This window comes from Nycticebus coucang, chromosome 10 (assembly GCF_027406575.1).
Source record: "Nycticebus coucang isolate mNycCou1 chromosome 10, mNycCou1.pri, whole genome shotgun sequence".
Taxonomy (NCBI): Eukaryota; Metazoa; Chordata; class Mammalia; order Primates; family Lorisidae; genus Nycticebus; species Nycticebus coucang.
The window spans coordinates 32895135-32908402 of NC_069789.1; the positions used below are offsets into that span (position 1 = coordinate 32895135).

Genomic DNA, 13268 nt, shown 5'->3' on the forward strand with positions numbered 1-13268 from the left:
CTGTGGGTGAGGACAAGAAAACAAAACTTTCAGGGCCCAGTGAGTCACCAGCCTTGTTCAAGCCTTTCTCCCAGTGTCCTGGAGTATTTAAACACCTGGCCTCCAACCCCACATCTCCATATAGGAGCAGGAAAATGGGCTAGAAAGGGGAGGAATCTATTTTAATCTGTTCTTTTGACTTGAAACTTTCTGGCCCTGCTGGCTTTGCCTAATGTGTCTAGGGCTGTCTTGGCTAACTCGCGTGGGCTGTAAGTGTGCCCAGAGAGTTGAGGATTTTCAGGTGCTGGATCAGTTGGAGAAAGACTGGCAGCTGCAGGGCTCCCTGGGCTGCTCAATCTTTCCGAGCGAGGGAAAGAGGCAGTACCTTGTCACTCTCACTCCAAAGTTAGGCAGCCGATCATTGCACAGGGATATCCTTCCCATTTCACTTGCTCTTCTCTTCCTTGAGCGCGGGACTGCCTTTGTTTCTCCAGCTGTGGAATTTGCTCGGATTTATACCCACTTGTTCCCTACCTGGGGGTGGGGGGCTCAAACCTGCTCTGTGACTCAAGTGGAAAAAACAACAGGGTAAAGGGAAAGAAAGCAGAAGGAAGGAAATAATGAAGCTCAAACAAAACACTTATGAGCTAGAAAAACAAGAAGCAATAGAGAAGACGGTAAAAAGCTTCATCTTTAAAAAAATGATGCTCGCGCCTGTAGTCCCAGCTACTCAGGAGGCTGAGGCAAGAGAATCGCTTAAGCCCAGGAGTTGGAGGTTGCTGTGAGCTGTGTGACGCCACGGCACTCTACCGAGGGCCATAAAGTGAGACTCTGTCTCTACAAAAAAAAAAAAAAAAATGATGCTCTAAGAATACTGATTAACAAAAATTGAGAAGAAACATGGTTCACAAGGTTAAATAATATTAGGAATAGGCGAAGCTCGCTCGCCCGCCCGCCCGCCCCTGCCCTGGCCCCCAGTGCCCACCCGGTCGGCCCAGCCTAGCCATGATCAAGGCAATCCTCATCTTCGATAACCATGGGAAACCGCGGCTTTCGAAGTTCTACCAGCCCTACAGTGAAGATACACAACAGCAAATCATCAGGGAGACTTTCCATTTGGTATCTAAGAGAGATGAAAATGTTTGTAATTTCCTAGAAGGAGGATTTTGATAATCTTAAGCTGTGTAACTTACTGTGACCTAAGGAGTTAAATCTAATTGATTGGAGGATCTGACAACAAACTGATTTATAGGCATTATGCAACGTTATATTTTGTCCTCTGTGTGGATTCTTCAGAAAGTGAACTTGGCATTTTAGATCTAATTCAAGTATTTGTGGAAACATTAGACAAATGTTTTGAAAATGTGAACTGGATTTGATTTTCCACGTAGACAAGGTTCACAATATTCTTGCAGAAATGGTGATGGGGGGAATGGTACTGGAGACCAACATGAATGAGATTGTTACGCAAATTGATTGCACAAAATAAACTGGAGAAATCTGAGGCTGGCTTAGCAGGAGCTCCAGCCTGTGCTGTTTCAGCTGTAAAGAATATGAATCTTCCTGAGATCCCAAGAAATATTAACATTGGTGACATCGGTATAAAAGTGCCAAACCTGCCCTCTTTTAAATAAAAAATTCAAAAGGCCACTCCCAGTAATCGCAGTGATTTATTCTGGGGCTGTGTATGAGTTGCAAGGTGAAGCAAAGGAGAAAAGTTGGCGTCTGTCGTTGCTGCCGTGGTGCATGGAGCTGAGCGGCTCTCTGAGAACTGCCACCAGCTGGAGAAAGCTGCTGTACTAGTCATGGCTCCTCTTGAAGGACATCCTACATCCAAGTACTAAAAGCCTAGCCCCCTTGGGTAAGGCAGGGCATTCTGAAAGGCTGTCCCAGCAACTCCATGCTGGATGAGCTGAGGCCTTCGTCATGACTGCATAGCAATTTAATGCCTCCCTCTGCCTCATCCTATTTCCCTCAGGCCCTTGCAGATTCTAAAATGACATTTTGGACTGATCACCACTGGTGGGCTGGTGATTGAGGACTCTTGCTGGTGGCAGGTGGAGCATGGAGCACCACTTGCATGCTATAGCAATGTAAATTGTTGTAATCATTGAAATTTTCACTGGTGGTGAACTGGGACAGGATATTGGGAGTGCTGTGGTAGGGATAATGTCTCAGGCATTTGAGAAGTCCAAAGGAAGTAGTAATTCTAAAAAGCATGGAACTGGATATTCTAGGCAGTCATGGTGTTAAAGAAATGCTGAGGGTGACTCATCACCAGTTAAGGCTGGATACAAGGCCAGAGGGCCTCTTTGGCAGTATACAAAGACTACTGCAGCTGAAAGACAGAAAGTGCTGAGGAGCAGGCCCAAGACTTAACTTCAGCTGTGGCACCTTGCCAAACAACCTACAGGAGCAGAGAGGCTGTATGTGGTCCTGGATCCTGAGGATTCTGAGTCTGGGGAAAGAAGCAAAGTTGGAGGAGGGTTTGTTTATGTGTACACATACACGTAAGCACTCTCTAACAATGACAGAGGTTTACACTCGGAGGAAAGTGCAATCATGCAATAAGGGTAATTCCTAGAAAGTTAGAGAGAGCCTGAGCTACTTAGCTTGGCCCAGCCATGGCAGACGAGAAAAAGGGGTCAAAAAGCTCAAAGAGAAGTGTGCATGCTAGAGTGAGAGTACTATGTAAGACAAAGGGACTCGAGATGACTCCATTTGCCAAACCAATAAGGCATGTGCTGTTTAAAAGGACACTAGCAGATCAGTGCCCGTGGCACAGTGGTTACGGTGCCAGCCACATGCACCAAGGGTGGCAGGTTTGAACCCAGCCCGGGCCAGCTAAAACGACAATAACAACTACAACAAAAAAAATAGCCAGGCGTTGTGGTGGGCACCTGTAGTCCCAACTACTTGGGAGGCTGAGGCAAGAGAATCACTTAAGCCCAGGAGTTGAAGGTTGCTGTGAGCTATGACACAACAGCACTCTACTGAGGGCGACATAGAAAGACTCTGTCTCAAAAAAAAAATAAAAGGACACTAGCAACACAGTAGTGTCTGTCCTCAGTGGTTCAGCTCTGCACCTCATCAGGACTTTCATCTCACCTCCCAGAACTGGACATGCAGAGTAAGAAAGAACCTCAGTTTTCTCATCTGTACGTTGAAGAGGTTAGACGAAACCAATGGTGTTAAAACTTTTTTCTGAAGCCATTAAAAATTTTCCTTGGTAAAAAAGAAATATATATAATAATAATATTAGAAATAAAAAGACAAATATGACTAAGATCATTACAAAACTATAAGGGGGGGGGCGACACCTGTAGCTCAGTGGGTAGGACACCGGCCCCATATACCGAGGGTGGCAGGTTCAAACCCGGTCCCGGCCAAACTGCAACAAAAAATAGCCGGGTGTTGTGGTGGGCGCCTGTAATCCCAGCTACTTGGGAGGCTGAGGCAAGAGAATCACCTAAGCCCCTTAAGAGCTAGAGGTTGCTATGAGCTGTGCTGCCATGGCACTGTACCAAGGGCGATAAAGTGAGACTTAGTCTCTAAAACAACAACAACAACAACAACAAAAAAAAACTATAAGAGCACTTTAGTTTAATTTACAAATAAATTTGTAAGTTACATGAAATGGATAATTTCCTAGGAAAAGTAAATTACCAGAATCACTTAAGAAATAGAAAATAGGAATAAATACAAACCATCCAAAGAAATTTTCCGTAATAAAAAATTTGTGTTCTTAAAATTGACAAAGCTCAAATGGGTTAGCATAAAACAGATAATTTTAGAGAACAGAGAAAGAAGTAAAGCTGCCCTGTCTCCTATAGCGCACACTATGAAACTGGAAGAAGGAAGCCAAGAAGGGAAAATTGTAGACAATCACATTTTTGGTTAGAGATTAGAAAGAAAACCTAAACCAAATATTAGCAAATCTAATACAGCCATATATGTGTATGTATATACACATGTACAACACACATAAATATATAGGCAGAGAAAAGAGTTTTAGGAATGCAAGAATGATTGAACATCAGAAAATTTATTAATATAATAACCCTTCTCAGTGTATTAAAGGAGAAAAGTTATATAATCATCTTAATAGATTTGGGAGAGAGAAAAATGAACAGTAAAATTCAGCACCCATAGGAGATTTTTCTTAATCTGATGGAAGGTATCTGTAAAACACCCATGGCAAACATGAAGCTTAGCGAATGATAAAAATCTAGTTGCGTTCAGTTTAAGGATAGGATCAAGGCAAGTTCTTCTCTACTACTTATGAAAATCATATATTGAGATGTATATCACTCATAAAAATACATGTAAGTAGATGATTAAATTAAATGTTAAAAAGTTAAACCGTTTGGATGAAAATCTACAAGAATATATTACTGACCTTAGAGGTTAAGAAAGCTTTTCCTGAACATTGCCCTAGGGTCACAGTTTGAAAAATCAAAATTAAAAACTCTGTTTGACAAAAGGCATCCTAAACAAAATTAAAGCATCTGCCACAGGCATGAAGATTTTTGCAATGCATAAGTGTCTGACAAAGAATAATATCCAGAATATATAGATTACTATAATCAAATAGAAGGTAAAACCTAATCAAAAAGTAGGGAAAGATTAGGAGCAGGTAGTTAACAGAAGAAACAATCCAATCAGCTCATAAACAAATGGAAAGATGTGTGGGCTTGCTGTAATGAGGGAAATAAAAGTTGTAATGATAAGACCGTTTAATACCAGTCTGGTTAGCAGAATTTTACAATGTAGTGATGTGTGTGTGTGTGTGTGTGAAGGGATGAGGGGAGTGTGAGGTCCTAGGATTGGGGAGAGAAAACAGGTGCAGCCACCTTGGGGAGCGAGTTGGCCTCATAGAGATGTGTGATCTGTGACTGGGAGGCCCACCTGAGGGCGAATACTGCAGTGAAATGTTCTCGGGTATGTGAAAACACCGTGTCCACTGCTGCGCTGCTCCCAACAGAGAGCAGTGGAATATCAACAGGAGAGGCATTATGTGTGACATGTTCCTGCCATGGAGAGCAGCTTAGCAGTGAATGTGGGTGAAATGCAGTGGAGGTGTGTTAAAAGATATGTCTCCGGAAAAGTCAAAACAGCAAATCTTGGCTCCGCTCCCGTATCTCAGATGTTAGGGTGCCAGCCACATACACTGGGGCTGGCGGGTTTGAACCTGGCCGAAGCCTGCTAAACAACAGTGACAACAACAACAAAAATAGCCCGGTGTTGTAGCGGGTGCCTGTCGTCCCAGCTGCTTGGGAGGCTGCAGCAAGAGAATCACCTGAGCCCAAGACTTTGAGGTTACCATGAGCTGTGACACCATGGCACTCTACCAAGGGGGACAAAGTGAGACTGTCTCCCTCCCTCCCCCCCCCCAATCTCCCAAAAGGCAGCAAATCTCAGCACAGTTTCATCCATATTAATTTTGGGTATATGCAGACCAACATGAGATGTTATTTATGAATATATACATATGTAGTTCACTGGAAATATCCATAGGAGTAATAAGGTGCCAAGTTCCGTGTAGTGACTACCCTTGGGGAAGACATGGATTGAGGTAGGAAGAGACTATAATTATTACTTGTCATGTGTCATTTCATTTAGAAATCTGTAACAAAGGCCAATGTTGCAAAATACTAATATTTGACAAAGCAGAGTCAAAGGACAGTACATGGGTGTCTGTGTGATGTGGCCGTGTTTTATGTTTGAAATACATAGACCCTCCACAGCTGACCACCTCCTTGAGTTGACCTAATTTCCATAGACCACACTTGGTCACATGTACGTATCAGTACAGCAGGCCTAGTTTCTTATGCCAGCTGCCTCTGTGTGTAAACCAGTTTGCTGCAGTCCCCTGGGTGGCCAACTCACAGAGGACCTACTGTATTTCTCTCTTACACACACACACACACACATGTCAGTAGCAGTGAGGTTGCCTGCCAAGAGGCCACAGGAGACTCATCACGTTGGTGAATTTATTGTGGTGTGAGAATTAACCTTCAGCTTTGCAAACCCAGAAGCTTTTCTTTGTTTTCTTTCTCTGTTTTTTTCCTGCTTTGCTTTGTGTTCTTGCCAGCAAATCAAAATCCAATTGTCTCTCAGGGGCAGACTCCAGCTCAACTCACAGATTGGATGAATCTAGAATGCCAGTATGATAATTTGTAAATGCACAGCACAGCAGCCTGAACTTTGAGATACTGTGGCCTCGTGTGGTCCTGTGGTTGTTTTCCCTTCACTGCCACCCAGGAAGCCGATGCCTGCTCTTGGCACAGTGAGAAGCAGCTCCTAGGCAGACCCCGTGTGGGAGCGTGCTGCTGCTAGATGTGCTCCCAGTGGGGTTCCACATCCTAATCAGAGCTCCTAAGGACATCACTGGCTTCAGAGAGAGACTGAACCCCCAACACACACACACAGGAAAACCAAAATGTGCCTGTGGAGACCCAACGCTTTTCACTTTCCTTCTTTTTAAGTATGTTGGTCTCCTACCTTTTCTATGATAGAACTCGTCTCTTATGTGATATGTGAACATAAGCTGAGTCTTAATTACTAGCCATGTAAGTTGCTCAGTGTTTCCCTTACAAATCTCAGTTCATGGGGCATTTCAGGGCATATTCACCTGGTAATTTTTGTTCCTGTGATGCCCGTTTGGTCTCCGAGGCTGTCTCATGGTAAATGTAGGCTTGCACTGGCCACACACCCCTCCTGGGCCTTGCACTGGTTCTTGTACAATCAGTGTCTCTGTCTCTCTCTTTTTCTGTCTTCTCTCTCCCATTTACTTGGTTCTTCTGCCCCTACCCTTTTGTCCCCTAGCTATGCTTGCAGCCCTAGGACCCCCTTCTCCCTTTGACTGTGCCCTTTACCACTCAAAGGTGCTGTGGCCCTGATGTTTCAGAGACTGTCACAGTGGCCTCACCTCCAGCTTACTACAGAAAGCACCACTCTGACCTCCACTCCGTGATGGCAATCACCAGTGACACAAGCTGCCAGATGCAAATTATAGGCCTGTATTCATTGCAGTGACTGGTCACTTTTCAAAGTCCCTTTTCACACATTTGTATTTGATACTTCCAACAGTCAGACAAGACTGTAAGGACCACTCTCACAGATGAGGAGTGATTCAAGTTGCCTAAAGTGGCACAAGGCAACCAGGGGCCCTTTGCAAACAACACTGGACAGCTATGGTGTGAGTTGGGATGGCCTGTGGGGGGTGGGGAGAGAAGTAGGAAACATTTCTGTATTCCTGTATTCCTTCACTGAACAGAAGCCCCAGTTTCCCAGTCTAAAGAGCTGCCCTGATCCGTCCCAAGTGTGGTGTCTGTGTCAAGGACAAGTCTGCCCCAAGACAGGTTCATTCTCCACCCTGAGAGGCCAGGGCTCACAGCTGTTCAGATAATCCAGGTTCTTTCCATTTCCAGCCAATCAGTTTAGATATTGATAGCTAATCTCAGGGAAATATAAAACTGAACTAGGGATTTTTGAAAACAATCTTAATATGTCTTGTTTTTTAAATCTCCATTATACTGGCCAGGAAGTTTGCAGGATAATCACATTAGCACCTGTGATTGTGGAAACTTGACTGAACGTGAGCCCACAAAGCCTGCCCTCACTGTTCCAGCATCACTGCTTCCAGCCTGCTTCATCCCGGAGAACAAAACTGACTCAGACTCCTTCTGCTACTGAATTCAGATAAACTACGGTTTCTACCCCATTCCCAAAGAAAACCCCAGCATGAAAGTGCCCGGCCCCTGCTGTACTGGGTGCTCTCTTCGCTGGCTCTGGGGTAGTGAAGACTAGCAGGCTTTAAATGCAAAATTTATTTATTTTCTTTTTATTTTATTTTTTTTTGTAGAGACAAAGTTTCACTTTATGGCCCTCGGTAGAGTGCCGTGGCCTCACAGCTCACAGCAACCTCCAACTCCTGGGCTTAAGCGATTCTCTTGCCTCAGCCTCCCAGGTAGCTGGGACTACAGGCACCCGCCACAACGCCCGGCTATTTTTTTTTGTTGCAGTTTGGCTTCTCTTGCCTCAGCCTCCCAGGTAGCTGGGACTACAGGCACCCGCCACAACGCCCGGCTATTTTTTTTTGTTGCAGTTTGGCAGGGGCCGGGTTTGAACCCACCACCCTCGGTATATGGGGCCGGCGCCTTACCGACTGAGCCACAGGCGCCGCCCTATTTATTTTCTTTTTAAACACATTCTTCAAGCTGACCACCACCTCCACCCCCTCACCCCCCACCTTGGGTCAGTGAGAGTATTTACCATCTAATCTAACTTCCGGGGTATAAAATAGTTCTTAGTCTTTACTTGTAAGCCCTCTTTGCCTTAAAAATTGCTATTTCTCTTAAGTTTCCCGATCGCCAATTCTTAGCAAAACTTGATGCTTTATGAATATATAGAGGAATTTTAATAAAATGACTTGAATGCAGCAGCCCCACACATTCTGAAAAATGTTTTCAGGGCCCCATGAGCCTTCCAGACACTCAGGAAAATGTGGCTTCCTACAGAGAAAAGGAAAGTGAAAGAATAGGACATGATTGGGGTCGGTTCCGTGTACTGTGATTTAGCATGAAAAATGCTGCCTTGTGTCTGTTCTAATTCTCGCACACACCCACCTTCAGTGGATCAGCCCGGCCTGTTCCACGTAGCACTTGACTGGGCTAAGGGGGACCTAATTGCAGAGCCTCAATGCCTCCTGATGAGAAGTCCTTATTTCATTAGCAATGCAAATTGGTTTCTAGGCAGCGACATTCTTTGGTAATTTATTTGCATTTGAAACCTTGCAGATTCTCACTTCCTTAATCTAACGATCTGCTAATTCTTAAAATTGGAGAAAAATTAAAAAGAAAGCAAAACTACCCTATCAGTCTGCTTGTCAGTAAAGACTTAGCTGCCAGAGGCTCTAATGAGGTATGATATTAATTCCAGAATGCGTCCCCCCCACCCCTAAACAGCAGTGACTAGTATGTTATGCAGATTTCTTATGATTTATTAAAATAATAACTACAATAAATAAAAGCCCAGTTTGTCATTCTGACCAAATTACTTTTTAATTGGACTCCTTTTCTTGTTTATTTTCAGAGTATGCTTCTCTGAAGTAGCCATGGGGGGGGATTGGTCTGTTGAACGTTTTTTTTCTCTTGGTTGGAGTTGCCGGTCACTGTTCAGTGGGTGTGTCAGTTCTCCTTTTGTTTTTAGCCATGGCTGAGCTCCAACGATTATTTTTTAAAATCTGTCTCCTTTTCACTCTGATTTCCCATTTAAAATAGGTATCATTTCTAATTCTACTGAGCAGATAATTCATGGCTGTGGTAAGCAACATTAAGAGCTAAAGAGTAAAACAAATTTTCATTTACCATGGAAGGTATAGAGATAAAGGGAATTTCTCCCTCCCCTTCTGAAGGTTTGAGTTTTTGCTGAAATAAACTAACAATTGACAGATTCCCAGGAAAAAAGACTTACAGATTTATTACTGTGCATGTGTGCACAGGAGCCACATAAAATGTGAGCCTCAAAAAAGGGCCAGAAGGTTGAAGTCTTCTTCATTCATCAGTGGAGGGGAGTGGCAATTTGAGAGGAGAAGTAAATGGTGGTTAGAGGAGATGTGTGGGCTAAGAGAGCAGAGAATACCCTGGGACAACGTTCCTCTGAGCTCCAGGGCAGGTGGCAACAAGTTCTGGGAAGGTGAGGGGTGTGAACCATGGTTGTCTTATTCAGATAAAGTCTCTCACCCTACAGCCCTTGCAGGAAAATTAGAAAGGTAGGTGAAAAACTGTCCTAGAGTGGTGTTCTGGGGTGGGAACTTTTCTTTTCCTTTCCTGCCTTGCTACATGTGAGTCAGTCTTCTCTGGTTAGCTTAGATTTCAGAAAGGGAGGCCAAGACAATTGCATGCCTTCTGGGTAAACTTCCCTCTGCCACTTAAAGGAAGTTCTGAAAGGAAGGGGGTAGGCAGGAGAGGATCAGAGAAAGACCTTGGTTCTGAGGCTTATTCCTGAGGCCCTTGAGTTTCCTTTGTTCAAAGCAGTCAGTATGGCTGAGCACCTAATTTAGGGGTATCATTTTCTGAGCCCCAACAAAGGCTTTCTGCTTCTTTAATACCAGTGGCAGGTGTTTAACTGCTAGGGTTGCAGGAACTTTCTTCAGATGTGATACTAAATGCTAGCATGGAGGGCCTGGGGCCTGGGGCAGGCAAATAGGTTCGTGTCTCATAGGCACTGGGTGTTAAACTTCATCTTTCAAAAACAGTTTCCTGAAGCCAAAGAGGTGCTAGCTGCTACCCTAGCCTCTCTTCCAAGCTGTTATCACCAGCGTCACCAATTTGGTAACTCGATGGGGCTGTGTCCCAGCAGTCATCACAAGCTGTAATCCCTGCCTCCGTGTATCGATGTCCGTGTGTTGTGTTCTCTGAGAGCATCGCTCTGTGACAGTGTGTGTGCACTTGAATTGGTCCTTGTGATTAAATTCTGCCAACCCGCATCCTGCCTTTACTGGTAATTTCTGGCACATGATACTTCAGCATTTTCCATCTAGAGCTGTCAGAGTTTTATTTGTATTTATTATTTATTTTTATTTATTATTTTTAGAGGCAGGGACTTGCTTTGTTACCCAGGCCAGTGTACAGTGGCATCATCATCTCCCACTGTAGCCTTGAGCTGTTAAGCTCCAGCTATCTTCCCACCATAGCCTCTTGGGTAGCAGGGGCTACAGGTGAGCACTACTGTGCTGGGCTGGAGTTTCATTTAATATTTTTAAAAATAGCCATTCAGTGTTCTTTGGTCTTCTATTCAGTATTCTATAGAGCCCAAACTTGAGAAGTGCCCTGTTAAAATCTGCCTGTATGTTGTAGCCCCTGAACCACCTTTGTAGGTGTTCCCAGGTCCTTCACTGCCGCTTAAAGGGAGAGGACGGTGTGGACAAGCTCTGGAGGCCATTGGTTGCCCCCATACCCTGCCTTCTCCTGCACCACCACCATCATCATCACTTGTGTTGTTTGGAGGTAGCCTGGGAAGGCGAGGGATGGGCATCCTTGCTGTCCAGGATAAGGCACAGCAGTCAGCAGGTCTGCTGGTCTCAGAGAGGCCACCTTTTGAATCGCACAATTAACTTGCTGTAGGCGGCGTAGAAAGTAAGAAAGAGCAGCGGCCCACAATTGGTTCTGCCCCTCAGAAATCACTGCTGTAACTTGTGAACATTGCATCTTTAGAGGTGTATCTGGGTCTGAGTAGCAGTGGGATTTCACTCTTTTCAACATGTTAGAAAGATGGTTTTTTAGTATGTTACTTTTCACTGAAATCTTTCATCTCTTAGACCTACCTCCAGTTGTGCTTTCCTGTTTCCTTCAGCGCAGCACAGGCCACTTCTGCAGACGACCTTGATTGCAGCAGCCCACCCTGGCCATTCACTCTCATTCTCTCTAGGGCTACACGAGCCCTGGCTGGTCTGGGGTCATCATTCAGAGGGTGACCTTTCTCTTCCTTCAGGTGTCAGCGGAAGCAGTGGAGGGTGGATCTGCCAGCCACCAGCGTGGTGATCACGTTTCACAATGAAGCCAGGTCGGCCTTGCTGAGGACAGTGGTCAGGTGAGGCCAGGAGATGCCACCATACACACCTTTTGCATTTTAGGGGAGGCATTACCTGTCAGGGACACTAGGCATGAGCTGTGTTCCAGATGTGGGCAAGCCGGGGCTGTGCGTGGGGGCTGCAGACAGGGTCACCTCCCTGCTCAGCACTGGGAGTGGCAGATAGCTCCTCCAACCAAAAATTAGGCCATAATATAAGAATCTCCACCCCAAGTGATACCCCTAAAAGGCCCACAACTTACATCTTTTATCTTTTCTCAGCGTACTTAAGAAAAGCCCACCCCATCTCATAAAAGAGATCATCTTGGTGGACGACTACAGCAATGACCGTGAGTACCTGAGTACCGAGATGGACTTAGTCTTCATGTCTGGCCCTTCTTCTGGGCCCAGCCTTTCTGTAGTGAGGGTGCTAATGAGGCGTGAGCTGGCAAAGTCAGATCTACAGAGAGGAGAGGTACCTCAGTGATTCCCCAAGGAGATAATCTCCCCTCAGGTGGTTGAGAATTGCTGTGCCTGAGTGCAGAACCCTTTGTAAACTCCAGGTTCTGAACACACTGCTTCTTTTCTTTTCCTAGCTGAGGACGGGGCTGTCTTGGGGAAAATTGAGAAAGTGCGGGTCCTTAGAAATGATCGGCGAGAAGGTAAGACTTTTTTAAATTGATTACCAAGACAGTTTAATTTTGACTTTTCCTAAGCCCAGGAATAATTTAAAGAAGTGCTTTAGCTCAAAGAGCATTAATTGTCTGGTGTTTGTATCTGCGTCCCCTTACCAGAGCCACGTAGGACCCCTCCCCGAGCAAATACAGGAAGGACATGAAAAGCTCAACTAATTGAAATTGTTTGTATATTGGGGCAAGAGTTCAAACTATATTTTCATTTATATGTTTGGAAAATTATTTAATGTCTTTCTTTCATAACCTAGGAAGTCTTACCAATCCCTGGAGTAAGACTTTTTTTTTTTATTGTTAAATCATAGCTGTGTACATTAGTGCAATCGCCGTTGACTACAGTAAGACTTTTGAAGGAAAACAAAGATTTAGCAATGAGAAGTTTAATGACTCCATGCTCCAAGCGTCTGGTAAAATAACTGGGATTCAAGTTTGACAGCCTGCTGAAGGTGAACCCTCCAGACAGGGAGAGAGTGCTGCAATTATATGCTCATGCAGTTTTGCTAATGCCAGCTCATGTCTGCTGGGGCTGAGCTAACCAAGTCTGTCTTCACTGGCAGTTATAAAAGAAACTCTAAAGGAGGAAGAATTACTTTGGAATATCTGGAGAGGAAGGTCAAATCACAACGTAAACAACATCCAGCACATCACTGCTATTTGGGGAGCCTCGTGGCTGGATTCTGGCTCCTCCATGGTCTGGAGAAATCTCTCAATATAGGAAATTCAAAAATGTTTAAAACTCAGGCCACATTTGTTCTTTGAGGGTGACTCTGTTGATCAGGAGGGGTGATTGTATTCCTTGATCAATGCAGTCTCTTTTTTTCCTAGTTCTGTTAAGTTCACCTCAAGTCAGGGATGAAGTTTTTCTTAGCAACCATCTAATCTGCCAATACGGTGATCTAGCCTGTCACCTGTCAGAGCCTAAGGTCAAGATACATACAGGATGAGATAGGCCTTGCCCCCTAAATAACTCACAGCAGTCTCCCAAATTTAGAATAAACAAAAACCTTGAAATTTGCTTCATTA

At 44.6% G+C, this 13268-nt stretch overlaps 1 protein-coding gene and 1 pseudogene across 2 annotated transcripts in view; both read left to right on the forward strand.

Annotated features, from left to right (window-relative positions):
* Positions 1–13268, forward strand: part of GALNT2 (polypeptide N-acetylgalactosaminyltransferase 2) — a 247658-nt gene that overhangs the window by 179204 nt on the left and 55186 nt on the right. For both annotated transcript variants that reach the window (XM_053605148.1, XM_053605149.1), the window contains 3 exons: positions 11476–11574; positions 11836–11903; positions 12150–12215. In XM_053605148.1, coding sequence (XP_053461123.1) covers positions 11476–11574; positions 11836–11903; positions 12150–12215 — 233 coding nt within the window. The remainder of the gene's footprint in view (positions 1–11475; positions 11575–11835; positions 11904–12149; positions 12216–13268) is intronic.
* LOC128595938 (AP-3 complex subunit sigma-1-like) lies at positions 955–1613 on the forward strand (annotated as a pseudogene).